Source organism: Danio rerio, chromosome 3, assembly GCF_052040795.2.
Source record: "Danio rerio strain M-AB ecotype USA chromosome 3, GRCz13ab, whole genome shotgun sequence".
NCBI classification, from domain to species: Eukaryota; Metazoa; Chordata; class Actinopteri; order Cypriniformes; family Danionidae; genus Danio; species Danio rerio.
The window spans coordinates 948,992-976,936 of record NC_141023.1 but is presented as its reverse complement, the minus strand read 5'-3'; the positions used below and the strand labels follow the sequence as shown (position 1 = coordinate 976,936).

Genomic DNA, 27,945 nt, shown 5'->3' with positions numbered 1-27,945 from the left:
ATCAGCTCACTGTAGGATCTGTGTGTGTTTCAGTATATCAGACATCACAGTATTGCAGGAAAGTCTTGAGTCTGCAGTAACTGAAACTACCCTCCACTGTAAAGCTTGAGTTTAAGAGTGTGCTTGATTAAACAGGAATTAACCACATTAAAATCATTCAAATTTAGACTATGAATGAAGACGACATGAAAGAAGACGATTCTGCATAAAGATGAAATATTCACATCAGCTGGTCCTAATGTAGTTCCTGATATTGTTAGAGAAAAACAAGCTCGAGTATTACTGACAATTATTCTGTCATTTCCTCATTAAAATACAGCGCTATCACAGTGTTCAGTGTCCATTATAGAGTTAAAACTGAGACGTATCACTGTGAGGAAGCTGCAGAAGCACAGGAAGAGCTGCTGCTGTTTAAACAAGAGCTCAACATATATATATATATATATATATAAAGCAGAAGACGAGTGTCAGACACACAGAATGGCTGATAGGAGTCCTCTGTTTCTGCTGCTCATCTTCTGGACACTCAGCACAGGTAAACACTGCTGTTCATCATCTACAAGATTATAAACTCAGCACTTCAGCTCATTATTCTGGACCAGAGTTTGACTTAACTGGAGAATAAACATTTGGTTACAATTCAGAAAACTATTTTGGTTTTCAGACAATGTCAAGCCTGTCTCCTATATATAAAAAACTGTCTTTCCTGCCCTCTACCTCAGACCAATACTTGTATTATAATTTAGAAGGGGCTTTGTAAGTATTAATGGTTTTCTTGTGATAAGACATTTTCTACATTTTCTTATTTATCAGAAAAGTTTAACTTTTCCTTTTTTCTTAACATCTACAGAATTGTGAATTTAGAAAGAAATACATGTTTTTCTCTTCCCTCATGTGCCTCCTAAACAAGAAATGGTTAATTTTACAAGTCTCCTGGAGTTATGCAAAATATTTTCTGAATTGTAACCAAATGTTAAGACTATTAAGTGTTATAGGGTTAGAGTAGTTTGATGTCCGGTACTGTAAAACACTGGGAATGTTCATCCCCCAATTGTAGACTAAGAAATAGGTGCAAAACAAAAATGATTTCTGTACTCTTATTGAGCCACTGCTTCAAATAAAATCAGGAATTACCTGATCAAAGGACTTAACATATATTTTGTATAAAGATTGGAATACTTTAAAACTAAAATTTAGGAAAAATATTCATTTATATTGTATGTATTCTGCCTGCAAGAAAACATGAGAGTGCAGTAAAATATGACACTAAATGTTTCAGGTGTGTTTGGAGCAGAATGGCGTCAGGTGTCCTGCAGTTCTGGACAAACTGTTCATCTGCCCTGTATTAATACTGTTCAGCACTGCAGACCATCAGAAACTACATGGCTCTACAGCAAAGACAACCAGGCAGTTGAGCTGATTAGTTTTGGGGTAAAGAAGAGAAACTCAGAGAGACTGAATCTGGGCTCTGACTGCTCTCTGAACATCAGTAGAGTCACAACAGAAGATGCTGGATATTACACCTGTCAACAGTGGAGTGGAGAAGGAGGACACCAGTATGGAACTTATGCACGTGTGTTGCTGCATGTTGTTGCTGGTAATTTCCTTCTCATGTGTTCAGTTTAATCAGGGCTGAATTCTGTGTTTCAGATCATGATTAGTGATTTGTGTCTTCTGTTCACTTTCAGTCTCTCCATCATCATCATCATCATCATCATCATCTGATATTTGTCCAGGTACATTTTTTATTTATTTAATTTATCGATAGTTCTATTTGAAACAAGAAAAGCTGATTAAAGTCAGAAAATTAAAAAAAGTTGAAAGATGATGGTGATTTAGTGGAGTGTGATTGAGCTGAATGAACATCTCCATCATCTCTTACAGCTCCAGATCTCACAGCTAAAGCAGAGCCGAGTTATTAAACTGTTCTGCTGCAGTATGATTCATATTCATCTTCATCTTTCACAGCTGAAGCTAAAACAACAACAGCAGCAGCAGTGACTCCAGTTCACAACAAAAACCCCAAAACAGAAAAACCCAGAGCGGCTTCACCAGGTCTGAACCCTGAGCAATGTTCATCTCGCATCACTGCATTACAGTGTTCAATACTGGACATAACTAGTTCAGCTGTGATGTTCTGCAGTGTTATTCATCTGAACTATCCTTCATCTGTTACAGCTGAAGCTCAAATACCAGCAGCAGTGACTCTAGTTTACAACACAACCAGTCCACAATCTTCATCAGCAGGTTCATCATCAGTGTATTTTGTGTCTTTCTAATACAGCTTTCTTTAATAATGACACAGCAGATCTGATGATGATACAAATATGGAAGATTTGTGAATGTAAATCCTCAGAGCTCTCATCATATGTGTGTCAGTTGTTCATGATCATGTGTGTCGGTTGTTTTGTCGTCAAAATATGAACGTGTGTGTGTGTGCTGTATAGTCAGTTACAGTATAAGTGTGTGTGTGTGTGTGTGTGTGTGTGTGTGTGTGTGTGTGTGTGTGTGTGTGTTTAACTCCTCTTTCTCTCAGCAGTGAGTGTGATTGTTGCTGTCGTCGCTGTGTTTGCTCTTCTGTTTTCTGCTCTTATTGTCTGGCTGATTCACAACAGATTAGCTGGTGAGTTTCAGCATTATTAATATTACACAACACAAACTCTCCTTATAGCAGAGAAATGTGACGTCAACAAAGCCCTGAAACTAAAGACTACAGTTTGAGATGATCCTCATATTCAGCAGAAATGCTCTCCAGACACTTCACTTATTTCTGAAAGCTAAACATCTGTTTTCTAGAGCTGCATTATAATAATTGTGCGGTTTACTATAGTGTTCTGTATAGAGTTTAATATGTTATAATGATTTAGAACTGTGTTATAGTGAAGTGTATTGTGTTTATGTCAGTGTGTTATTAATGTTTCCTCATCAATGTCTGTTTTTTCAGATGATGAAGAAGAGGACTGTGACTCTTCTGTGAGTATGATCATATCAGATTGAGGATTATTAAATAGTCTTCAATACTCTGTGATGAACAGAGAGATATTTTAAGCACATTACTAGCATGATTAATATTGTTAGTATGATCTATGTTAGTAGTGTGTTTCTTCTGTGTTTTATGTGATATTTTAGCTTATTGTCAACACTATTTAACATGTTTCCAGTGTTTCAGCATGTGGTCGACATGACATCTATTTGTTGGCCCATTGCTAGAATGTTTTAGTTTATGTTTGTGCAGTTTTGTTATGTTTCTCAAGTTGTTCACAGTTGTTGATCAGGTCTCATATCGTGTCTCGTGTGTTGTTCCTCTGTTTAGCTGCTGACGTCTGTGGTGTTTTCAGAGACTCCAGCAGAACACATGTGGAAGAGAATGAAGTGAGTAGATCTGATCTCCTTCACTGTCTGTTCATCAGTGTCCACCGACTGAAGGAGATTTAGACATCTTTACCCTCAAATCACACACTTCACCAACACTGCGTCCAGAATCACACACTCCACCAACACTGCGTCCAGAATCACACACTTCACCAACACTGCGTCCAGAATCACACACTCCACCAACACTGCGTCCAGAATCACACACTTCACCAACACTGCGTCCAGAACCACACACTCCACCAACACTGCGTCCAGAATCACACACTCCACCAACACTGCGTCCAGAATCACACACTCCACCAACACTGCGTCCAGAATCACACACTTCACCAACACTGCGTCCAGAATCACACACTCCACCAACACTTCGTCCATAATCACACACTCCACCAACACTGTGTCTAGATCCACACACTCCACCAACACTGCGTCCAGAATCACACACTTCACCAACACTGCGTCCAGAATCACACACTTCACCAACACTGCGTCCAGAATCACACACTTCACCAACACTGCGTCAGAATCACACACTCCACCAACACTGCGTCCAGAATCACACACTCCACCAACACTGCGTCCAGAATCACACACTCCACCAACACTGCGTCCAGAATCACACACTTCACCAACACTGCGTCCAGAATCACACACTCCACCAACACTGCATCCAGAATCACACACTCCACCAACACTGCGTCCAGAATCACACACTCCACCAACACTGCGTCAGAATCACACACTTCACCAACACTGCGTCAGAATCACACACTTCACCAACACTGCATCCAGAATCACACACTCCACCAACACTGCGTCAGAATCACACACTTCACCAACACTGCGTCCAGAATCACACACTTCACCAACACTGCGTCAGAATCACACACTCCACCAACACTGCGTCCAGAATCACACACTTCACCAACACTGCATCCAGAATCACACACTCCACCAACACTGCGTCCAGAATCACACACTCCACCAACACTGCGTCCAGAATCACACACTTCACCAACACTGCGTCAGAATCACACACTTCACCAACACTGCGTCAGAATCACACACTTCACCAACACTGCGTCCAGAATCACACACTCCACCAACACTGCGTCAGAATCACACACTTCACCAACACTGCGTCCAGAATCACACACTCCACCAACACTGCGTCAGAATCACACACTTCACCAACACTGCGTCCAGAATCACACACTTCACTGACACTGCGTCCAGAATCACACACTCCACCAACACTGCGTCCAGAATCACACACTTCACCAACACTGCGTCCAGAATCACACACTCCACCAACACTGCGTCAGAATCACACACTTCACCAACACTGCGTCCAGAATCACACACTTCACCAACACTGCGTCCATAATCACACACTTCACCAACACTGCGTCAGAATCACACACTCCACCAACACTGCGTCCAGAATCACACACTTCACCAACACTGCGTCCAGAATCACACACTCCACCAACACTGCGTCAGAATCACACACTTCACCAACACTGCGTCCAGAATCACACACTCCACCAACACTGCGTCCAGAATCACACACTCCACCAACACTGCGTCCAGAATCACACACTTCACCAACACTGCGTCCAGAATCACACACTTCACCAACACTGCGTCCAGAATCACACACTCCACCAACACTGCATCCAGAATCACACACTCCACCAACACTGCGTCCAGAATCACACACTTCACCAACACTGCGTCCAGAATCACACACTTCACCAACACTGCGTCCAGAATCACACACTCCACCAACACTGCATCCAGAATCACACACTCCACCAACACTGCGTCCAGAATCACACACTCCACCAACACTGCGTCAGAATCACACACTTCACCAACACTGCGTCCAGAATCACACACTCCACCAACACTGCGTCCAGAATCACACACTTCACCAACACTGCGTCCAGAATCACACACTCCACCAACACTGCGTCCAGAATCACACACTCCACCAACACTGCATCCAGAATCACACACTTCACCAACACTGCGTCCAGAATCACACACTCCACCAACACTGCGTCCAGAATCACACACTTCACCAACACTGCGTCAGAATCACACACTTCACCAACACTGCATCCAGAATCACACACTTCACCAACACTGCGTCCATAATCACACACTTCACCAACACTGCGTCAGAATCACACACTCCACCAACACTGCATCCAGAATCACACACTTCACCAACACTGTGTCTAGATCCACACACTTCCTTACTGTATGGCAGGGTTATTCAATTGGCGGCCCGTGGGCCAAACCCGGCCCCAGAGGCAGTTTGTTCCGGTCCTCCAAATAGTGTGACCAAGACATCAAAAATTAATTTAGTTCAGTCGAAAAACGGCCGCTATAGTTATGAAGTGACACGCTTCTGTTCATTACAGGGCGAGCTGCTGCACAGAGCGTGAGTCACCATTAGCGAGTGGTGCGGACAGCTGAAAACATTTGGACATGTTTTGTAGAAAAGACCTTTTGTACAATGCACTGATATCGTTTATCGAGATGCAACAATTAGCCGATTTCACTATTAACTGCGCTTTAAATCATCACAGTTAATGAATTGTAAAGGCTTCTCTAATCCGCATTTCAGTTGCACGGAAAAGTTATGATAAGTTCCCACCTGTGCGCTAATTTAAAGTTCCAAGTAAGTACACCGAGGCTAATACGCACACACACCGGATTAACTACAGCAGCGCCCGTTCCCATATCACGCCTTTTCCGCTTGCAAGTTTGTTATTTCTAATGTAAGAATATATATGACCTTTTGAGCATGCAAGCGGAGCATCTTTGCATCTTTCCGGGCGCACACAGTAGAAAATAACTCACGGTGAAAGTTGTGCGTGCCTTTCAGTTCAGTGTCAACAAAAGATATGTTAGACGAGTTATTATTAAAATGATTATGTATGCATGAACGCAGATGACAACAGCAGTTAATCTAAATAGCTACTGACCTAATATAAAGCTTGAATTTACATTAAACGTGAAAACTGTGAACCCATGATTATTCTTCAGACTATAACCAAACTAACAAAATCTGTAATGTTGCATCACTAACTGTTATGCAGTTTAAAACATAACATCTGAATGTGTCTGAATGTAGAAGAAGTCTATTTCAGCAATGCACTGCTTTTGTTGTGCTCTAAAATACGACATTATAAATGTTTGTAAAAAAAAAAAAAGTAAATTGTACAATGCAGTGATGATATGTAGCTTTAAATTACAATATATGAACATTTTAATGTAGAAGAAGCCAACGTGGGTGTCTTTATGATCACAAATACAGCGTATGGGCTCTTATATGCTGTTGTGTCACTCATATAGCAAGTCACATCTCTCTGGCCCTTCGTTTGGGATGCTTTTCATGAACCGGCCCCCATGACAAACTAATTGAATAGCCCTGCTATATACAGTAGTGTGCCTATGCTAAAAACAGTACGTGAGTTAGTGTGTCTGAATTGACAGTATTGTAAAAGCAGTATGCGAGAAGCTCTCAGATGATCTACTATTTACAACAACATTCTGAAGTGCACATCTGATGAACACTCCGATATCCCATAATGCAAGAGAATTCCAGAGAGTTCATGAATGTGAGTGAAGCGACGTAACTGACGCGGTCAGGTCATGTGATCATGACTAATGGCGGATAAAGAACATTATACTCGTATACACACTATATATAGAGCACACTTTTCCAACAGTCATGTAGTAAACTCTTATTCAAATGTAGTAAGTACATACTCCAGTAGTAGGTGATTTTAGACTCAGATCAAGAGTGTGAATTAAGCTCATTTTCACATCCACAGATAAATATTATGGGTGTAACGGTACACTGGAGTCACCGTTCAGTCTGTATCTCAGTATTGGGGTCACGGTTCAGTACCAAGTACCCCGCCTCCTCCATGTTAACGAAAGAGACTTGAGCCCAAATAATAATTAATTACCTACACATTCAATAAAATGTCCCAAAAAAGGCTTTGATCTAGGTTCAGATCTTCATTTCTGTAAACAGTGTTTTTAGCCAGTGATTTAATGCTATATAAACAGGGCGTGTCATCATGATTGACAGTTGTGATTGACAGCTTCTCTGAGGGTATAGTCTGAGCTTCGGGAGGTGAAGTGTCAATGTTTGATTTCTGGGTTATTTTACCATGATAAACTCTACTGTCTGACCTACAGGATCTGGTGGATCACTGTTTATTCAGTAAAGTTTGAGCTTTCTTGGGCTTTATTAGTTTGCTGATACACGCCTAGCCATGACAGGGAAAACACAGCTGATCTTTATCCAGTAATTCTCTTTATGGGTCTGAAATAATAATTAGGAAGACAAAGCTAATGTCCAGATCAATCTCCTGTAAGGTATTTGAACTTGGTTTAAAGACGTCTCTGCATTTTGAGTTTCAGCATGTTATTGAGTTCATCTACTGAATTTGCTGTTATAAAATATGAATGTTCTAGAAGCTGAATCTTATATATCAAAAAAAGCTGTAAATGTTATTTATTATTTGTATACACCATTTAAAATGTGAAGTTTGGGGGGCGTGGTTGATTTGATGTACAAGCATTTAGAAGTTGGATGTTTGATGCCGTGGCTCCGCCTCCATCAGTCAGTCCTTCTGCACATGCTCAGGTCTTTTTCAGCAGTTTTTTGCAATACATTGTGTCTGTCTTGAGACATTTTGCATTTAGTGTGAAAAGGCGCTGTCACGTCTTCCATATTTTTTTTTCATGGTGTATGTTGGTATGGGTATACAGTCCAACAGGAATAACAACAAGTCTCAGTGCTGGCTTTATTTCTGTGTATTCTGAACAGGCAGAAGTGCTTCATCAATCAGCTGCAGAACTGAAGAGATTCTCATGATGCAAACATACAAAATCAACACAATAATGAAAAATAAACGTCATAATTAGGAAACTGATTAAAAAAAGATGAAGCTCAGCGCTGTCCTCAAACAACAGAAAAACAATAATTCTGTATTATAATTCTGTAAATTTGAGATTTAATCTAAGATTTAATAAAAGCAATGCTTCCATCTAATGAGTCAAAAAGCCAGAAAAGAAAATGCTGACACACAGTGAATGTGTACTGGCGTGTGAACATGAGACACAGAACGCAGATACTCAAGATTATATTATATTTAATAATAATAATAATAATAATACTGAAATGGTTAAGGCGTTTCAATATGACCAAAACAACATTTCAGATGTTTTACAGTGTGCTCAGCTGCTGGTTTGTCCATTATTGCATACTATCACACATATTTTTACATGCGCATACTAGATTTTATTCTGTAGTTATTCAGTAAACGTGTTTCCCCTGTAGTTTATGCACACTTTTACTTATCAAATAAAAGGTTTCTGCTACTCAGTTATGCACATACGGTTTTATGCACATTTTCTAAATCTCTGTATATCCTGACATTTCCATCAAGCAGTTTTATGTGATAATCCAAAATGCACATGAAAATAGGTGGATGGAATCACAGCCACTATCTTATATTTCCATTGTTTGATGGATGTGTGTGACCATTGCACACTTACATTTCTGCAGCAGTTCTTCTGTCGCTGTGTGAAGATAAAATGAATCGATGTTCACCCACAGCAGCACCAGAGCAGTGGACCAATCAGAAGAACTTAGAGGCGGGACTAGTGTTGCACACTTCTGTTTATGGGGTAATAAGTTGGCATGACAGCCGCAACAGAGCAGAACAAAACAGTTATCTTCAGCGCGACTTTTAGCTAAACTTCATAACTATTCCAAAACATAATTACAAATGAGGAAACTCCTCCATAAACTAACACACAAATAAAGCATGCTGCTCAAAATGACTAGAGTTCTCATCAAGTACACACTGTTAGCCATTAGCAAAACAAGAGCTCTCATAATCCAATTCTCATAAAGATCGTTCAACTTCTCAATAAATACTAAATTGAGCTGCACAAGCTTATCTAATAAATAGATCACTTAAACGAGAGCGAGTAAACAACAACAACAACAGCAACAAAACTGTACAAACACAAATGAACAGGCCGACACAAGTGAGGAGTTTGGCGGAGAGCTAAGTGCTCCTGCTGAATGACGCAAGCTAACGCCTTTTATACGTGGTGGACCAGCTCCTGATTGGTGTGCCTAGTGCGTCATAATAGTGATTGACAGCCTTCTCGACCAATGGTTGCACACCTAAAACAGGACCAAATACACAATGGAAGAGAGAGCAGAACTCAAAACAAACACAGAATACCACAAAACATACGTGAACCGTAACAGAGAACTCAAAAAGAGTGAATGTTGGGTGTGGGAAAATGTCCAGCGAGCTGACAGAGAAGATGACGAGGTCACTCACTACACTGAAACTGCTGTCATGAAAAATGAACAAGCTATTAACAAAATATTAATTAAATCATAAACGCATAATGTAGACCGAGTATACAGGCTAATGTTATTGTTTTATTATTCAGCTTCATGGCGCAGTAGGTAGTGCTGTCGCCTCACAGCAAGAAGGTCGCTAGTTCAAGCCTCGGCTCAGTTGGTGTTTCTGTGTGGAGTTTGCATGTTCTCCCTGCGTTCGTGTTGGTTTCCTCCGGGTGCTCTGGTTTCCCCCACAGTCCAAATATATGTGGTACAGGTGAATTGGGTAAGCTAAATGTCCGTGTGTGTGTGTGTGTGTGTATGTTTTCCAGACATGGGTTGCAGCTGGAAGGGCATCCGCTGCGTAAAAACCTGCTGGATAAGTTGGCGGTTCATTCCACTGAGTGACCCCGGATCAATAAAGGAACTAAGCCAACAAGAAAATGAATGAATGAATATTCAGCTTCACCGCCGCCTTAAGGCCGGATTGTGAGAAGAAGTAGTGAAACAAATCCTGCAGAGCCTTTATCTTAATTTCGCTATTGCCAAACACCCTTAATTTAACTTCTTAAGAAAGACTTATTTTTATTGATGTGTTTTCCAATTTAAAAGCTAAGTGTATGTACCCAGGCCTACTTAGAGTGCTGAAATGTTACGATAAATGAATGAATAATGTTAAAACACGTGTAAACAACTCATTTATAAAAAAGGCAAGAGAGCTGTGTGCATCTGCACATTTAAATAATGTCGGGCTGTACACGGGTTCGGGCTTTTAAAAAGCTGTCAATCAAAATGTTCTGTCAGGCTCGGGCCGAATTCTGTCGGGCCTAACTTTTAAGGCCCGATTACAGCTGTAGTCCTGAGCGCTGCTGTGTTGTTTCTGTCTAACAGTCTCTGCACATCTGGACTGACTGTATTCATCATGGGAGAGCGTGAATCCAACCGTGATCCTCATACTGTGATGGTTTGGGATGAGTACATGTACCGTTACACCCCTAATAGTGTTAATAACTCATCTCTCACTGATTTATTTCCTCTTCATCATGATGACAGTAAATAATATTAGACTAGATATTCTTCAAGACACTTCTATTCAGCTTACAGTGACATGTAAAGGCTTCACTAGGGTAATTAGGGTAAAGTTAGGGTAATTAGGAAAGTCATTGTGTAACAGTGGTTTGTTCTGGAGACAATCCAACACTAATATTGACCTTAAAATCTCAATATAATATAATTTTTTTATATTAAAAACTGCTTTTATTCTAGCCAAATAAAACAAACAAGACTTTCTCCAGAAGAAAAAAATATTAGATGAGATACTGTGAACAATCCCTGAATCTGTTCAACATCATTTGGGAAATATGTGAAAAAGAGAAACAGTCACAGGAGGGTGAATAATTCAGGCTTCAGCTGCATGTGTGTATACTGTATATATGAGTGTCATCATCACAGCAGCACAGAAATACAGGACAGTAACTGTTCATATCTTCATTTGCAGATATTCAGTCTAGAGTTCAGAGCTCATGGACAAACTCAGCAGCTGAAGTGGAGATGTTTGCAGCTTTCAGAGGTTTTATTCATGTTTAATTGTGTCTTTAGGTTTGTTCACTGTTCTTTACATCATTCATATTGTCATTGTGTGATCAGAGAATACGCTGAGTTAGTTTGATAGTTTGGCAGAATCCCAGTGTCTGCTGTCCTGATCTATTTCTTTTGTTTGATCATGTTTACTTTCATGTGTGTGTATTGTGAGCTTCACAGTGATGCAGTGGGTAGCATGATCGCCTCACAGCAAGAAGGTCACTGGTTTGAGTCCCGGCTGGGTCAGTTGACGTTTCTGTGTGGAGTTTGCATGTTCTCCCCGTGCTGGCGTGGGTTTCCTCCAGGTACTCTGGTTTCCCCTAAGCCAAAAAGAGAATGAAAGTAAGAATGAATGTGTGTATTGCCTCTTCTTGTTGAATCTCTGAATGCCTCCTGAATTGTAAGTTTGGACTAAAGCCTCAATGTAAATGTAATATCAACTGAACTGACTGTTGAATAAATAATACTAATATTAACATGTTGATATGCTCCTCATTTAATGATGTCATGCATGCTAAGATGCTGATCTGCTGAATCACAGCACAGAGTATATAACAGTCAGTATGGATCTATAGCCAAAGAATGACTTGTACCATCATCGTATAAGGATAAACTGACCCTCTGTCAACTACATCGTCACTCCATTGTTCTTTTCCTAAATGATGCATCACACTATGATAGTTCAGCCACGAGTAACGTTGTTGTTTGGGAAAAACACGCCAGATCAGGAATACAGTATAAATATAAGATGTATTTGCACATTCACATCAATGAGAATCACACCATATAAACAATGATTGAACAGTGATTACAAAAAACAAACAAATATAAATGTTATAATAAACAAACTAATGAGTTAAACTAGCAGTAAAGAGCAATAGGCAGAATGACGCAGCATATATTGCACACTGTATTCTCTCATGGCTAGCACAATGAATATTCTTCCTCGATCTTTCATATAAGAGACTGTCTGTTTTATATAATGACGGTGTAAATGTTCACTCAGTGATTGTCACATTATTACTCACATTTGGTGCATGAACACACAACATATAGCAAGAAAGAAAGCGCATTGAGATCTGGCACCTGCATCTGTATATGAGAAGCTGCACCGCTAATAACAGTCTGGACGCTAGTCCTATTCTTTTTTGTATGTTGTGCTCTGAGTTTTCTCAGGTCATGCGCTCGTATCTCCTGTCTTTGTCTGTGTCTTCCTCTTTGTGTAAGCCAGTCTTGGCTGCGCTTATGGTCCAGACGGGCTCAGTTAAGTTGGTTTCTGTTTCGGTTGGCACTGGGATACTTGTGTACTTGTGTCCTGCATTTGGTTTTGTGTTGGTGTTGTGTGAAGCTCATGGCTTCAGGATGTCATCTGGCCCACATGCTTTAGTTGTTTCATGTGAAGACGTGGTTAATGACTGTTCTCATTGGCTGCGTGTTCAATCCTGTTTGACATGATCACATGGCTTGTGTTGTCATGTGCTCTTCTGTCTATTGTCTAGTCCTGCATATCTTGTTATCCCATTATTAGTCTTTTCTGTTCACCTGTTTGTTTGTTCATTTGTTCTCCTTATCGCTTCCTCTTGTCTGCTGCCCTGAGCCAGTTTGTCATCATTATTCCTGAGAGTCATGTCCTGATCCTGTCTAGTCTTGCCAGCCCAGCTTAGTCTAGTTTGTCTTGTAATCATGTTTTCTCCTCTGGGTGATTTTTGTTTTGTTCATTATTAATAAACACATGATTTTGTCATGCACTTCAGTCCTTGCTCTTTTTCCCTATCCAAACCCCTGACCATATGATCATGTCTGACGTTTAGTGTGTCCTCACTGGGCTGTCTGTGTCTGGGTGTGTTTTGATTGAACCAGCATGAAACTGAAGACACAAAATCCCATTCTTACTTGTTAATGAACGTGACCTGTCATAGTTTAGCAAAGACACAAACCCCTCACTACAGCTTCAGCTTGATGAAGAATATGAGCATCAATAGTGGTGAATCTGTTCAGGAAAATATCCGGCCGTGTGTTACTGTGTCTCAAACAACTCAGAATAAAACACAACATTATAATAAAGTGATCTGTATTGTACAGAGTGAGAGCTCTTCTCTTCCTCTAAACTGAACATCATTGATGACTGAAGCCTTCAGTTTACTGGATCTTCATCTGTGTTGAGCTGCTTTGACACAGTCTACATTATAAAAGTGCTGTACATATAGAGATGAATGATGTAAGTGTCCTCGTGATCAGAAGGTGAAAATGCAGTGTGTGTGTGTGTGTGTGAGCTGTCGAGTGCAGGATCATGACTCTATATGGCCAGATGACTGTGCTTCAAGTGACTCTGACATGAGGTGTCGTGCCAAACAAAGTGTTGCAGCTCATAGAAAAAGGAACCAGCCCTAAAGATTCACACCATCAGTCTAAACTGGTCTATAGTTGAAGCCCACTGCTGACTATGTGTTAAACCAGTGTGGTCAAAATAACGCCAACAACAGGTCTAAACTCAACAGTTCCTGTATTCTTTGAAAGCCTCGTCTCTGTCGACTCTGTCCACGTTGGTGTGTGTTTTTGATTTCTGTGATGTTTGTAGTAAAATACATCATTAAAACTTTAGATTTACCAAAGGTTGAGGAACTTGCAGAACTGAATGTGGCACAAAATATTTGCAAACACGAACAGAAAAGCAATGTTTCCATCCAGTCAAAGAGAACAAAATCCTCACATCTTGATAAACTGGTACCAAATATCAGACAGGGAAATGTAGTTGGCTGTGGTGGTAGAGACACTGTTGGCCTTTTTCCTTCTATAATAAGTGAGTTGTGCCTCATGCCCTTGTGTTGCCAGAAAATACAGTAAAATGTCTGATAATAAAAACAGTAAATTAGGGGATTTTGTTGCAGTGCTCTAAATGAAGTCTCTAATCTCAGGGATTTTTCCACATTAGGTATTCCTCTCTGAGTCTTCTTAAACTGAAAATACAGCATGTTGATTATTTTCTAAAATAATGTTCTCTATTGACCACATCTCTGTTCACAAGGATATAATCAACATCAAAACATTACGACAAAGTCCATGCTATGACAAACTTTGGAGACCGCTGTCACAGACTGTTTCTTAACTCCAAAATCAAACTCAAAATGACCAGAGAACACAAAACACATCCCTGCACTTCAGCTGAGTCCTGAGACTGAGTCGCAGCTCATGGACCTTTCCCGATCCCATCCCATCTCTCCTGACATGAGTGCAGACATGTGGGGCAGTTGTGGTGTAATGTTTTGGCATTTGAACTTCAATTCCTGGTCCCAGCAGAAGTTATTAGAAGATGTGAGAGGAATCTACCACCTACAGTTGATGTTGATATTTTAGGTTTCAGAAGCAGTGTTTGGTCTAGACTGCAGTAACAGGGTTGACAGGACACTCCAGAACTAACACTGGTCAGATAGCGTGAGCACTGAGTTATCAGGCCTTCAGATAATATTGTGTGAAAAACTGATCCATTAAACAAGTGTTGAGCTGTGGTTAACAGCAAAGGCAGCCTGTAGAAGCACACGGAAAGAGGAACCCAGAGGAGCTGTGAGAGAAAGATTCACACCATCAGCTAAACTGGTTGACCAGACACTGCTGAATGTGGGTTAAACCAGTGTGGTCAAACTAACTGAGTTCCACAGAGTCAGCAGAACAACAGATCCAAACCAGAAGAGCGAGACCACAGCTCTGAACACAGCAGAACTGATGCAGGATCAGCTCACTGTAGGATCTGTGTGTGTTTTAGTATATCAGACATCACAGTATTGCAGGAAAGTCTTGATTCTGCAGTAACTGCAATTACACTCCACTGTAAAGCTTGAGTTTAAGAGTGTGCTTGATTAAACAGGAATTAACCACATTAAAATCATTTAAATTTAGACTATGAATGAGGACGACATGAAAGAAGACGATTCTGCATAAAGATGAAATATTCACATCAGCTGGTCCTAATGTAGTTCCTGATATTGTTAGAGAAAAACAAGCTCGAGTATTACTGACAATTATTCTGTCATTTCTTCATTAAAATACAGCGCTATCACAGTGTTCAGTGTCCATTATAGAGTTAAACAGTGACGTATCACTGAGAGGAAGCTGCAGAAGCACAGGAAGAGCTGCTGCTGTTTAAACAAGAGCTCAACATATATATATATATATATATATAAAGCAGAAGACGAGTGTCAGACACACAGAATGGCTGATAGGAGTCCTCTGTTTCTGCTGCTCATCTTCTGGACACTCAGCACAGGTAAACACTGCTGTTCATCATCTACAAGATTATAAACTCAGCACTTCAGCTCATTATTCTGGACCAGAGTTTGACTAAACTGGAGAATAAACATTTGGTTACAATTCAGAAAATATTTTGGTTTTCAGACAATGTCAAGCCTGTCTCCTATATATAAAAAACTGTCTTTCCTGCCCTCTACCTCAGACCAATACTTGTATTATAATTTAGAAGGGGCTTTGTAAGTATTAATGGTTTTCTTGTGATAAGACATTTTCTACATTTTCTTATTTATCAGAAAAGTTTAACTTTTCCTTTTTTCTTAACATCTACAGAATTGTGAATTTAGAAAGAAATACATGTTTTTCTCTTCCCTCATGTGCCTCCTAAACAAGAAATGGTTAATTTTACAAGTCTCCTGGAGTTATGCAAAATATTTTCTGAATTGTAACCAAATGTTAAGACTATTAAGTATTATAGGGTTAGAGTAGTTTGATGTCCGGTACTGTAAAACACTGGGAATGTTCATCCCCCAATTGTAGACTCAGAAATAAGTGCAAAACATAAATGATTTCTGTACTCTTATTGAGCCACTGCTTCAAATAAAATCAGGAATTACCTGATCAAAGGACTTAACATATATTTTGTATAAAGATTGGAATACTTTGAAACAAATTTAGGAAAAATATTCATTTATATTGTATGTATTCTGCCTGCACGAAAACATGAGAGTGCAGTAAAATATGACACTAAATGTTTCAGGTGTGTTTGGAGCAGAATGGCGTCCCCTGTCCTGCAGTTCTGGACAAACTGTTCATCTGCCCTGTATTAATACTGTTCAGCACTGCAGACCATCAGAAACTACATGGCTCTACAGCAAAGACAACCAGGCAGTTGAGCTGATTAATTTTGGGTTAAAGAAAAGAAACTCAGAGAGACTGAATCTGGGCTCTGACTGCTCTCTGAACATCAGTAGAGTCACAACAGAAGATGCTGGATATTACACCTGTCAACAGTGGAGTGGAGAAGGAGGACACCAGTATGGAACTTATGCACGTGTGTTGCTGCATGTTGTTGCTGGTAATTTCCTTCTCATGTGTTCAGTTTAATCAGGGCTGAATTCTGTGTTTCAGATCATGATTAGTGATTTGTGTCTTCTGTTCACTTTCAGTCTCTCCATCATCATCATCATCATCATCATCATCTGATATTTGTCCAGGTACATTTTTTATTTATTTAATTTATCGATAGTTCTATTTGAAACAAGAAAAGCTGATTAAAGTCAGAAAATTAAAAAAAGTTGAAAGATGATGGTGATTTAGTGGAGTGTGACTGAGCTGAATGAACATCTCCATCATCTCTTACAGCTCCAGATCTCACAGCTAAAGCAGAACCGAGTTATTAAACTGTTCTGCTGCAGTATGATTCATATTCATCTTCATCTTTCACAGCTGAAGCTAAAACAACAACAGCAGCAGCAGTGACTCCAGTTCACAACAAAAACCCCAAAACAGAAAAACCCAGAGCTGCTTCACCAGGTCTGAACCCTGAGCAGTGTTCATCTCGCTTCACTGCATTACAGTGTTCAATACTGGACATAACTAGTTCAGCTGTGATGTTCTGCAGTGTTATTCATCTGAACTATCCTTCATCTGTTACAGCTGGAGCTCAAATACCAGCAGCAGTGACTCTAGTTTACAACACAACCAGTCCACAATCTTCATCAGCAGGTTCATCATCAGTGTTTTTTGTGTCTTTCTAATACAGCTTTCTTTAATAATGACACAGCAGATCTGATGATGATACAAATATGGAAGATTTGTGAATGTAAATCCTCAGAGCTCTCATCATATGTGTGTCAGTTGTTCATGATCATGTGTGTCGGTTGTTTTGTCATCAAAATATGAACGTGTGTGTGTGTGCTGTATAGTCAGTTACAGTATAAGTGTGTGTGTGTGTGTGTGTGTGTGTGTGTGTGTGTTTAACTCCTCTTTCTCTCAGCAGTGAGTGTGATTGTTGCTGTCGTCGCTGTGTTTGCTCTTCTGTTTTCTGCTCTTATTGTCTGGCTGATTCACAACAGATTAGCTGGTGAGTTTCAGCATTAATAATATTAAACTACACAAACTCTCCTTATAGCAGAGAAATGTGACGTCAACAAAGGCCTGAAACTAAAGACTACAGTTTGAGATGATCCTCATATTCAGCAGAAATGCTCTCCAGACACTTCACTTATTTCTGAAAGATAAAAATCTGTTTTCTAGAGCTGCATTATAGTAATTGTGCTGTTTACTATAGTGTTCTGTATAGAGTTTAATATGTTATAATGATTTAGAACTGTGTTATAGTGAAGTGTATTGTGTTTATGTCAGTGTGTTATTAATGTTTCCTCATCAATGTCTGTTTTTCAGATGATGAAGAAGAGGACTGTGACTCTTCTGTGAGTATGATCATATCAGATTGAGGATTATTAAATAGTCTTCAATACTCTGTGATGAACAGAGAGATATTTTAAGCACATTACTAGCATGATTAATATTGTTAGTATGATCTATGTTAGTAGTGTGTTTCTTCTGTGTTTTATGTGATATTTTAGCTTATTGTCAACACTATTTAACATGTTTCCAGTGTTTCAGCATGTGGTCGACATGACATCTATTTGTTGGCCCATTGCTAGAATGTTTTAGTTTATGTTTGTGCAGTTTTGTTATGTTTCTCAAGTTGTTCACAGTTGTTGATCAGGTCTCATATCGTGTCTCGTGTGTTGTTCCTCTGTTTAGCTGCTGACGTCTGTGGTGTTTTCAGAGACTCCAGCAGAACACATGTGGAAGAGAATGAAGTGAGTAGATCTGATCTCCTTCACTGTCTGTTCATCAGTGTCCACCGACTGAAGGAGATTTAGACATCTTTACCCTCAAATCACACACTTCACCAACACTGCGTCCAGAATCACACACTCCACCAACACTGCGTCCAGAATCACACACTTCACCAACACTGCGTCCAGAACCACACACTCCACCAACACTGCGTCCAGAATCACACACTCCACCAACACTGCGTCCAGAATCACACACTCCACCAACACTGCGTCCAGAATCACACACTCCACCAACACTGCGTCAGAATCACACACTCCACCAACACTGCGTCCAGAATCACACACTTCACCAACACTGCGTCAGAATCACACACTCCACCAACACTGCATCCAGAATCACACACTTCACCAACACTGCGTCTAGATCCACACACTTCCTTACTGTATGGCAGGGTTATTCAATTGGCGGCCCGTGGGCCAAACCCGGCCCCAGAGGCAGTTTGTTCCGGTCCTCCAAATAGTGTGACCAAGACATCAAAAATAAATTTTGTTCAGTCGAAAAACGGCCGCTATAGTTATGAAGTGACACGCTTCTGTTCATTACAGGGCGAGCTGCTGCACAGAGCGCGAGTCACCATTAGCGAGTGGTGCGGATAGCTGAAAACATTTGGACATGTTTTGTAGAAAAGATCTTTTGTACAATGCACTGATATCGTTAATCGTGATGCAACAATTAGCCGATTTCCCTATTAACTGCGCTTTTAATCATCACAGTTAATGAATTGTAAAGGCTTCTCTAATCCGCATTTCAGTTGCACGGAAAAGTTATGACCACCTGTGCGATAATTTAAAGTTCCAAGTAAGTACACCAAGGCTAATTCGCACACACACCGGATTAACTACAGCAGCGCCCGTTCCCATATCACGTATTTTCCGCTTGCAAGTTTGTTATTTCTAATGTAAGAATATATATGACCTTTTGAGCATGCAAGCTGAGCATCTTTGCATCTTTCCGGGCGCACACAGTAGAAAATAACTCACGGTGAAAGTTGTGCGTGCCTTTCAGTTCAGTGTCAACAAAAGATATGTTAGACGAGTTATTATTAAAATGATTATGTATGCATGAACACAGGTGATAACAGCAGTTAATCTAAATAGCTACTGACCTAATATAAAGCTTGAATTTACATTAGACGTGAAAACTGTGAACCCATGATTATTCTTCAGACTATAACCAAACTACCAAAATCTGTAATGTTGCATCACTAACTGTTATGCAGTTGAAAACAACATCTGAATGTGTCTGAATGTAGAAGAAGCCTCAGCAATAGGGATGTAACGGTATCAGAATGTCACGGTACGGTAATACCTCTGTATGAATGTCACGGTACGGTATTTATTGAATCATTTACAGGAAGAAACAAAACTTATGAAAATTCTCCAAAAAAGTGCCAAAAGTGCCAATGACATACAAATTAGTCATCTATCTGTAAGCTTTGAAACAGGAACTTCAATTTTTATAACAAAAAAATATTAAACCTTGTAAAAAAAATAAAGTTTCAATTTAGTATTGTTGAAAACTCATCACATTCAACATTTAATCACTCACTCACTTAGATAGAGATGGGTTTAAAGGAAAATTATCATATAAATATAATCTGGTCAAAGCTGGTATCTCTGGGCATTTACAATGTCCCCTGCAACAGAAAAAAACCCTCTCATTTGGGACTGAGGTTTCTGGGACAAGAGATATATGACTTGGCCCAGGTTGACAGCAGTGGGTAACGTTGTGCATTGTCTTTCCCCCACTTGAGAGGACAAACCAAGAGTGAGATAGAGGTCTCATGTCTGCATCAATCTGAACAGTGTGCTGTGTCACACCCTCCGTCCTGCCCTTCAGTAGGCGCGCGACAACACCGCTCTTGAGTATGTGCGCTCAACCCCCCCCTCCCCGCTTTACAGTGTGCGCGCGACAACACAGCTGATCAGAACGCGCGCAACAACACCGCTATTCAGAACGCGCGCGCGACAACACAGCTGATCAGAACGCGTGCAGCGACAACACCCGCTTCAGGTTCGATCATTTCCAGCTCTTTTTGATGCCCGCTTCTAGCAGCACACTCCATTTCCGCATTACTGTATCTGGAGCAACAACAGACCGCAAGGGATGATGGCCACCACTGGGCTGATGGGAATTGTAGTTTTTGCTATCTCCCGTTCGCTTCATTCGCCTGAGCAAATTTTCTCAGAAGACCTATAGTTTTACCGAGTCATGCGACTACGCTAATATCAAAAAAAATTTATATTGCGGTATGACGGTATTTACAATACCATTACATCCCTACTCAGCAATGCACTGCTTTTGTTGTGCTCTAAAATACAACATTATGAATGTTTGTAAAAAAAGTAAATTGTGCAACGCAGCAATGATATGTAGCTTTAAAATACAATATATGAACATTTTAATGTAGAAGAAGCCAACGTGGGTGTCTTTATGAGCACAAATACAGCGTATGGGCTCTTATATGCTGTTGTGTCATCACTCATATAGCAAGTCACATCTCTCCAGCCCTTCGTTTGAGATGCTTTTCATGAACCGGCCCCCATGACAAACTAAATGAATAGTCCTGCTATATACAGTAGTGTGCCTATGCTAAAAGCAGTACGTGAGTTAGTGTGTCTGAATTGACAGTATTGTAAAAGCAGTATGCGAGAAGCTCTCAGATGATCTACTATTTACAACAACATTCTGAAGTGCACATCTGATGAACACTCCGATATCCCATAATGCAAGAGAATTCCAGAGAGTTCATGAATGTGAGTGAAGCGACGTAACTGACGCGGTCAGGTCATGTGATCATGACTAATGGCATAAAGAACATTATATTCATATTCACAATATATATAGAGCACACTTTTCTAACAGTCATGTAGTAAACTCTTATTGAAATGTAGTAAGTACATACTCCAGTAGTAGGTGATTTTAGATGCAGATCAAGAGTGTGAATTAAGCTCATTTTTACATCTACAGAAAAATATTAGGGGTGTAACGGTACACTGGAGTCACCGTTCAGTCTGTATCTCAGTATTGGGCTCACACTTCAGTACCAAGTGTGCCTCACGCCTGCTTTTGAGTGTCGCTCCCGGCTGTTAGATCGCCCCCTGGGGGCTGGCTGCAGTACAAGTCATAAAACCCACCTACTCCATGTTAACGAAAGAGACTTGACCAGAAATAAAAAAATAATAACTTACACTATCAATATAATGTCCCAAAGATGGTTTTGATCTAGGTTCAGATCTTCATTTCTGTAAACAGTGTTTTTAGCCAGTTATTTAATGCTATATAAACAGGGCGTGTCATCATGATTGACAGTTGTGATTGACAGCTTTTCTGAGTGGACCGTCTGAGCTTCGGGAGGTGAAGTGTCAATGTTTGATTTCTGGGTTATTTTACCATGATAAACTCTACTGTCTGACCTACAGGATCTGGTGGATCACTGTTTATTCAGTAAAGTTTGAGCTTTCTTGGGCTTTATTAGTTTGCTGATACATAGCCATACATATACATATAGCCATGACAGGGAAAATACAGCTGATCTTTATCCAGTAATTCTCTTTATGGGTCTGAAATAATAATTAGGAAGACAAAGCTAATGTCCAGATCAGTCTCCTGTAAGGTTATTTGAACTTGGTTTAAAGACGTCTCTGCATTTTGAGTTTCGGCATGTTATTAAGTTCATCTACTGAATTTGCTGTTATAAAATATGAATGTTCTAGAAGCTGAATCTTATATATCAAATAAAGCTTCAAATGTTATTTAATATTTGTATACACCATTTAAAATGTGAAGTTTGGGGGGCGTGGTTGATTTGATGTACAAGCATTTGGTTGGAAGTTTGATGCTCCGCCTCCGGCTCCATCAGTCAGTCCTTCTGCACATGCTCACGTCTTTTTCAGCAGTTTTTTGCAATACTTTGTGCCTGTCTTGAGGCCTTTTGCATTTAGTGTGAAAAGGCGATGTCACGTCCTCCATATTTTTTTTTCATGGTGTATATTGGTATGGGTATACAGTCCAACAGGAATAATAACAAGTCTCCAGTGCTGGCTTTATTTCTGTGTATTCTGAACAGACAGAAGTGCTTCATCACAATCAGCTGCAGAACTGAAGAGCTTCTCATGATGCAAACATACAAAATCAACACAATAATGAAAAATAAACGTCATAATTAGGAAACTGAGTATTAAAAAAAATGAAGCTCAGCGCTGTCCTCAAACAACAGAAATACAATAACTCTGTATTATAATTCTGTAAATTTGAGATTTTTTCTAGAATTTAATAAAAGCAGCGTTTCCATCTAATGAGTCAAAAAGCCAGAAAAGAAAATGCTGACACACAGTGAATGTGTATGGCGTGTGAACATGAGACACAGAACGCAGATACTCAAGATTATATTATATTTAATAATAATATAATAATAATACTGAAATGGTTAAGGCGTTTCAATATGACCAAAACAACATTTCAGATGTTTTACAGTGTGCTCAGCCGCTGGTTTGTCCATTATTGCATACTATCACACATATTTTTACATGCGCATACTGGATTTTATTCTGTAGTTATTCAGTAAAAGTGTTTCCCCTGTAGTTTTCCTCTATTTCCATTGTTTGATGGATGTGTGTGACTGTTATTCACATTTCTGCAGCATCTCTTCAGTCGCTGTGTGAAAATAAAATTAATTTAACATTCACCCACAGCAGCGCTCATTACTGTCAGTTCTAGAGCAGTGGACCAATCAGAAGAACTTAGAGGCGGGGTTATTGATGCACACTTCTTTTTATCGAGTATTAAGTTGGCATGACAACAGCAACAGAGCAGAACGAAACCGTAATCTTCAGCGCGACGCTTAGCTAAACTTCATAACTGTTCCAAAACATAATTACAAATGAGGAAACTCCTCCATAAACTAACACACACAAATAAAGCATGCTGCTCTAAATGACTAGAGTTCTCATCAAGTACACACTGTTAACCTTTAAAACAAGAGCTTATCTGATAATCCAAATGTCTTACAGATTGTTCGACTTTTCAATAAATACTAAATTGAGCTGAACAAGCTTATCTAATAAATAGATCACTTAAACGAGAGCGAGTAAACAACAACAACAACAACAACAAAACTGTACAAACACAAATGAACAGGCTGGCCGACTGAAGTGAGGAGTTTGGCGGTGAGCCAAGCGCTCCTGCTGAACAGCACAAGTGAACGTCTTTTATACGTGGTGGACCAGCTCCTAATTGGTGCTCTGAGTGCATCATAATAGTGATTGACAGCCTTCTCGACCAATGGTTGCACACTTAAAACAGGACCAAATACACAACGGAAGAGAGAGCAGAACGCAAAACAAACACAGAATACCACAAAACATATGTGAAACGTAACGGAGAACTCAAAAAGAGCGAATGTTGGGAGAGGGAAAATGTCCAGCGAGCTGACAGAGAAGATGACGAGGTCACTCACTACACTGACACTGCTGTAATGGAAAATGAACAAGCTATTAACAAAATAATAATTAAATTATAACGCATAATGTAGACCGAGTATACAGGCTAATATTATTGTTTTATTATTCAGCTTTACTGTCGCCTTAAGGTCGGGTTGTGAAGAGAAGTGGTGAAACACATCCCACAGAGCCTTTATCTTAATTTCATTATTGCCAAACACCCTTAATTTAACTTGTTGTGTTGGCTAATTTAAAGGCTAAGTGTATGTACCCAGGCCTGTTTAGAGTGCTGAGATGTTACGATAAATTAATGAATAATGTTAAAACGCATATAAATGACTCATTCATTAAAAAAAAAGCAAGAGAGCTGTGTGCATCTGCACATTTAAATAATGTCAGGCTGTAAACCGGTTCAGGCTTTTAAAAAGCATTCAGTTAAAATGTACTGTTAGGCTCAGGCCGAATTCTGTTCTAGTCCTGAGCGCTGCTGTGTTGCACTGCTGTGTTTGTCTAACTGTCTCTGGACTGACTGAACTCATCATGAGAGAGCGTGAATCAAAGCGTGATCCTCATACTGTGATGGTTTGGGATGAATACATGTACCGTTACACCCCTAATAGTGTTAATAACTCATCTCTAATAACTGATTTATTTCCTCTTCTCCATGATGAAAGCACATATTAGACTAGATATTCTTCAAGACACTAGTGTTCAGCTTAAAGTGACATGTAAAGGCTTCACTAGGGTAATTAGGGTAAAGTTAGGGTAATTAGGAAAGTCATTGTGTAACAGTGGTTTGTTCTGGAGACAATCCAACACTAATATTGACCTTAAAATCTCAATATAATATAATTTTTTTTTTATTATTATTAAAAACTGCTTTTATTCTCGCCTAATAAAACAAACAAGACTTTCACCAGTAGAAAACATATTAGATGAGATACTGTGAACAATTCCTGAATCTGTTCAACATCATTTGGGAAATATGTGAAAAAGAGAAATCGTCACAGGAGGGTGAATAATTCAGGCTTCAGCTGCATGTGTGTATACTGTATATATGAGTGTCATCATCACAGCAGCACAGAAATACAGGACAGTAACTGTTCATATCTTCATTTGCAGATATTCAGTCTAGAGTTCAGAGATCATGGACAAACTCAGCAGCTGAAGTGGAGATGTTTGCAGCTTTCAGAGGTTTTATTCATGTTTAATTGTGTCTTTAGGTTTGTTCACTGTTCTTTACATCATTCATATTGTCATTGTGTGATCAGAGAATACGCTGAGTTAGTTTGATAGTTTGGCAGAATCCCAGTGTCTGCTGTCCTGATCTATTTCTTTTGTTTGATCATGTTTACTTTCATGTGTGTGTATTGTGAGCTTCACAGTGATGCAGTGGGTAGCATGATCGCCTCACAGCAAGAAGGTCACTGGTTTGAGTCCCGGCTGGGTCAGTTGACGTTTCTGTGTGGAGTTTGCATGTTCTCCCCGTGCTGGCGTGGGTTTCCTCCAGGTACTCTGGTTTCCCCTAAGCCAAAAAGAGAATGAAAGTAAGAATGAATGTGTGTATTGCCTCTTCTTGTTGAATCTCTGAATGCCTCCTGAATTGTAAGTTTGGACTAAAGCCTCAATGTAAATGTAATATCAACTGAACTGACTGTTGAATAAATAATACTAATATTAACATGTTGATATGCTCCTCATTTAATGAAGTCATGCATGCTAAGATGCTGATCTGCTGAATCACAGCACAGAGTATATAACAGTCAGTATGGATCTATAGCCAAAGAATGACTTGTACCATCATCGTATAAGGATAAACTGACCCTCTGTCAACTACATCGTCACTCCATTGTTCTTTTCCTAAATGATGCATCACACTATGATAGTTCAGCCACGAGTAACGTTGTTGTTTGGGAAACACACCCCAGATCAGGAATACAGTATAAATATAAGATGATTTTGCATATTTACATCAATGAGAATCACACCATATAAACAATGATTGAACAGTGATTACAAAAAACAAACAAATATAAATGTTATAATAAACAAACTAATGAGTTAAACTAGCAGTAAAGAGCAATAGGCAGAATGACGCAGCATATATTGCACACTGTATTCTCTCATGGCTAGCACAATGAATATTCTTCCTCGATCTTTCATATAAGAGACTGTCTGTTTTATATAATGATGGTGTAAATGTTCACTCAGTGATTGTCACATTATTACTCACATTTGGTGCATGAACACACAACATATAGCAAGAAAGAAAGCGCATTGAGATCTGGCACCTGCATCTGTATATGAGAAGCTGCACCGCTAATAACAGTGTGAAACTGTGAAACTCACTCATTATTTTCAGTTCCTACTGCACTGTCTGACAGCCAGCACTCTGCTGATCCTGTCTCGTTCATTTCTTGTTCATTCTTGTTCTGGACGCTAGTCCTATTCTTTTTTGTATGTTGTGCTCTGAGTTTTCTCAGGTCATGCGCTCGTATCTCCTGTCTTTGTCTGTGTCTTCCTCTTTGTGTAAGCCAGTCTTGGCTGCGCTTATGGTCCAGACGGGCTCAGTTAAGTTGGTTTCTGTTTCGGTTGGCACTGGGATACTTGTGTACTTGTGTCCTGCATTTGGTTTTGTGTTGGTGTTGTGTGAAGCTCATGGCTTCAGGATGTCATCTGGCCCACATGCTTTAGTTGTTTCATGTGAAGACGTGGTTAATGACTGTTCTCATTGGCTGCGTGTTCAATCCTGTTTGACATGATCACATGGCTTGTGTTGTCATGTGCTCTCCTGTCTATTGTCTAGTCCTGCATATCTTGTTATCCCATTATTAGTCTTTTCTGTTCACCTGTTTGTTTGTTCATTTGTTCTCCTTATCGCTTCCTCTTGTCTGCTGTCCTGAACCAGTTTGTCATCATTATTCCTGAGAGTCATGTCCTGATCCTGTCTAGTCTTGCCAGCCCAGCTCAGTCTAGTTTGTCTTGTAATCATGGTTTCTCCACTGTGTGATTTTTGTTTTATTCATTATTAATAAACACATGATTTTGTCATGCACTTCAGTCCTTGCTCTTTTCCCTAACCAAACCCCTGACCATATGATCATGTCTGACCTTTAGTGTGTCCTCACTGGGCTGTCTGTGTCTGGGTGTGTTTTGATTGAACCAGCATGAAACTGAAGACACAAAATCCCATTCTTACTTGTTAATGAACGTGACCTGTCATAGTTTAGCAAAGACACAAACCCCTCACTACAGCTTCAGCTTGATGAAGAATATGAGCATCAATAGTGGTGAATCTGTTCAGGAAAATATCCGGCCGTGTGTTACTGTGTCTCAAACAACTCAGAATAATACACAACATTATAACTAAAGCTATATATATATTATACTGAGAGAGAGCGCTTCTCTTCCTTTGAATGCTTCAGTCATCAATGATGTTCAGTTCAGTTTACTGGATCTTCATCTGTGTTGAGCTGCTTTGACACAGTCTACAAAAAAGTGCTATAGAAATAGAAATGAGTGATGTAAGTGTCCTCGTGATCAGAAGGTGAAAATGCAGTGTGTGTGTGTGTGTGAGCTGTCGAGTGCAGGATCATGACTCTATATGGCCAGATGACTGTGCTTCAAGTGACTCTGACATGAGGTGTTGTGCCAAACAAAGTGTTGCAGCTCATAGAAAAAGGAACCGGCCCTAAAGATTCACACCATCAGTCTAAACTGGTCTATAGTTAAAGCCCACTGCTGACTATGTGTTAAACCAGTGTGGTCAAAATAACGCCAACAACAGGTCTAAACTCAACAGTTCCTGTATTCTTTGAAAGCCTCGTCTCTGTCGACTCTGTCCACGTTGGTGTGTGTTTTTGATTTCTGTGATGTTTGTAGTAAAATACATCATTAAAACTTTAGATTTACCAAAGGTTGAGGAACTTGCAGAACTGAATGTGGCACAAAATATTTGCAAACACAAACAGGAAAGCAATGTTTCCATCCAGTCAAAGAGAACAAAATCCTCACATCTTGATAAACTGGAAC

The 27,945-nt window shown here is 39.8% G+C and overlaps 3 protein-coding genes across 3 annotated transcripts in view; 2 read left to right on the top strand and 1 right to left on the bottom strand.

Annotated features, from left to right (window-relative positions):
* The window catches only part of LOC147845351 (uncharacterized), a 68,268-nt gene that overhangs the window by 20,351 nt on the left and 19,972 nt on the right, over positions 1-27,945 (bottom strand). The window lies entirely within an intron of this gene.
* On the top strand, positions 392-11,829 carry dicp1.7 (diverse immunoglobulin domain-containing protein 1.7). The gene is made up of 9 exons (NM_001258233.1): positions 392-535; positions 1,280-1,597; positions 1,689-1,736; positions 1,969-2,055; positions 2,179-2,247; positions 2,540-2,623; positions 2,945-2,973; positions 3,314-3,372; positions 11,271-11,829. Exons 1-9 carry the CDS (start codon positions 481-483, stop codon positions 11,281-11,283), a joined length of 762 nt encoding a protein of 253 aa, NP_001245162.1. The 5' UTR covers positions 392-480; the 3' UTR covers positions 11,284-11,829.
* On the top strand, positions 15,456-25,592 carry LOC147845352 (uncharacterized). Its single transcript, XM_087243856.1, has 9 exons — positions 15,456-15,614; positions 16,356-16,673; positions 16,765-16,812; positions 17,045-17,131; positions 17,255-17,323; positions 17,598-17,681; positions 18,002-18,030; positions 18,371-18,429; positions 25,036-25,592. Exons 1-9 carry the CDS (start codon positions 15,560-15,562, stop codon positions 25,046-25,048), a joined length of 762 nt encoding a protein of 253 aa, XP_087099982.1. The 5' UTR covers positions 15,456-15,559; the 3' UTR covers positions 25,049-25,592.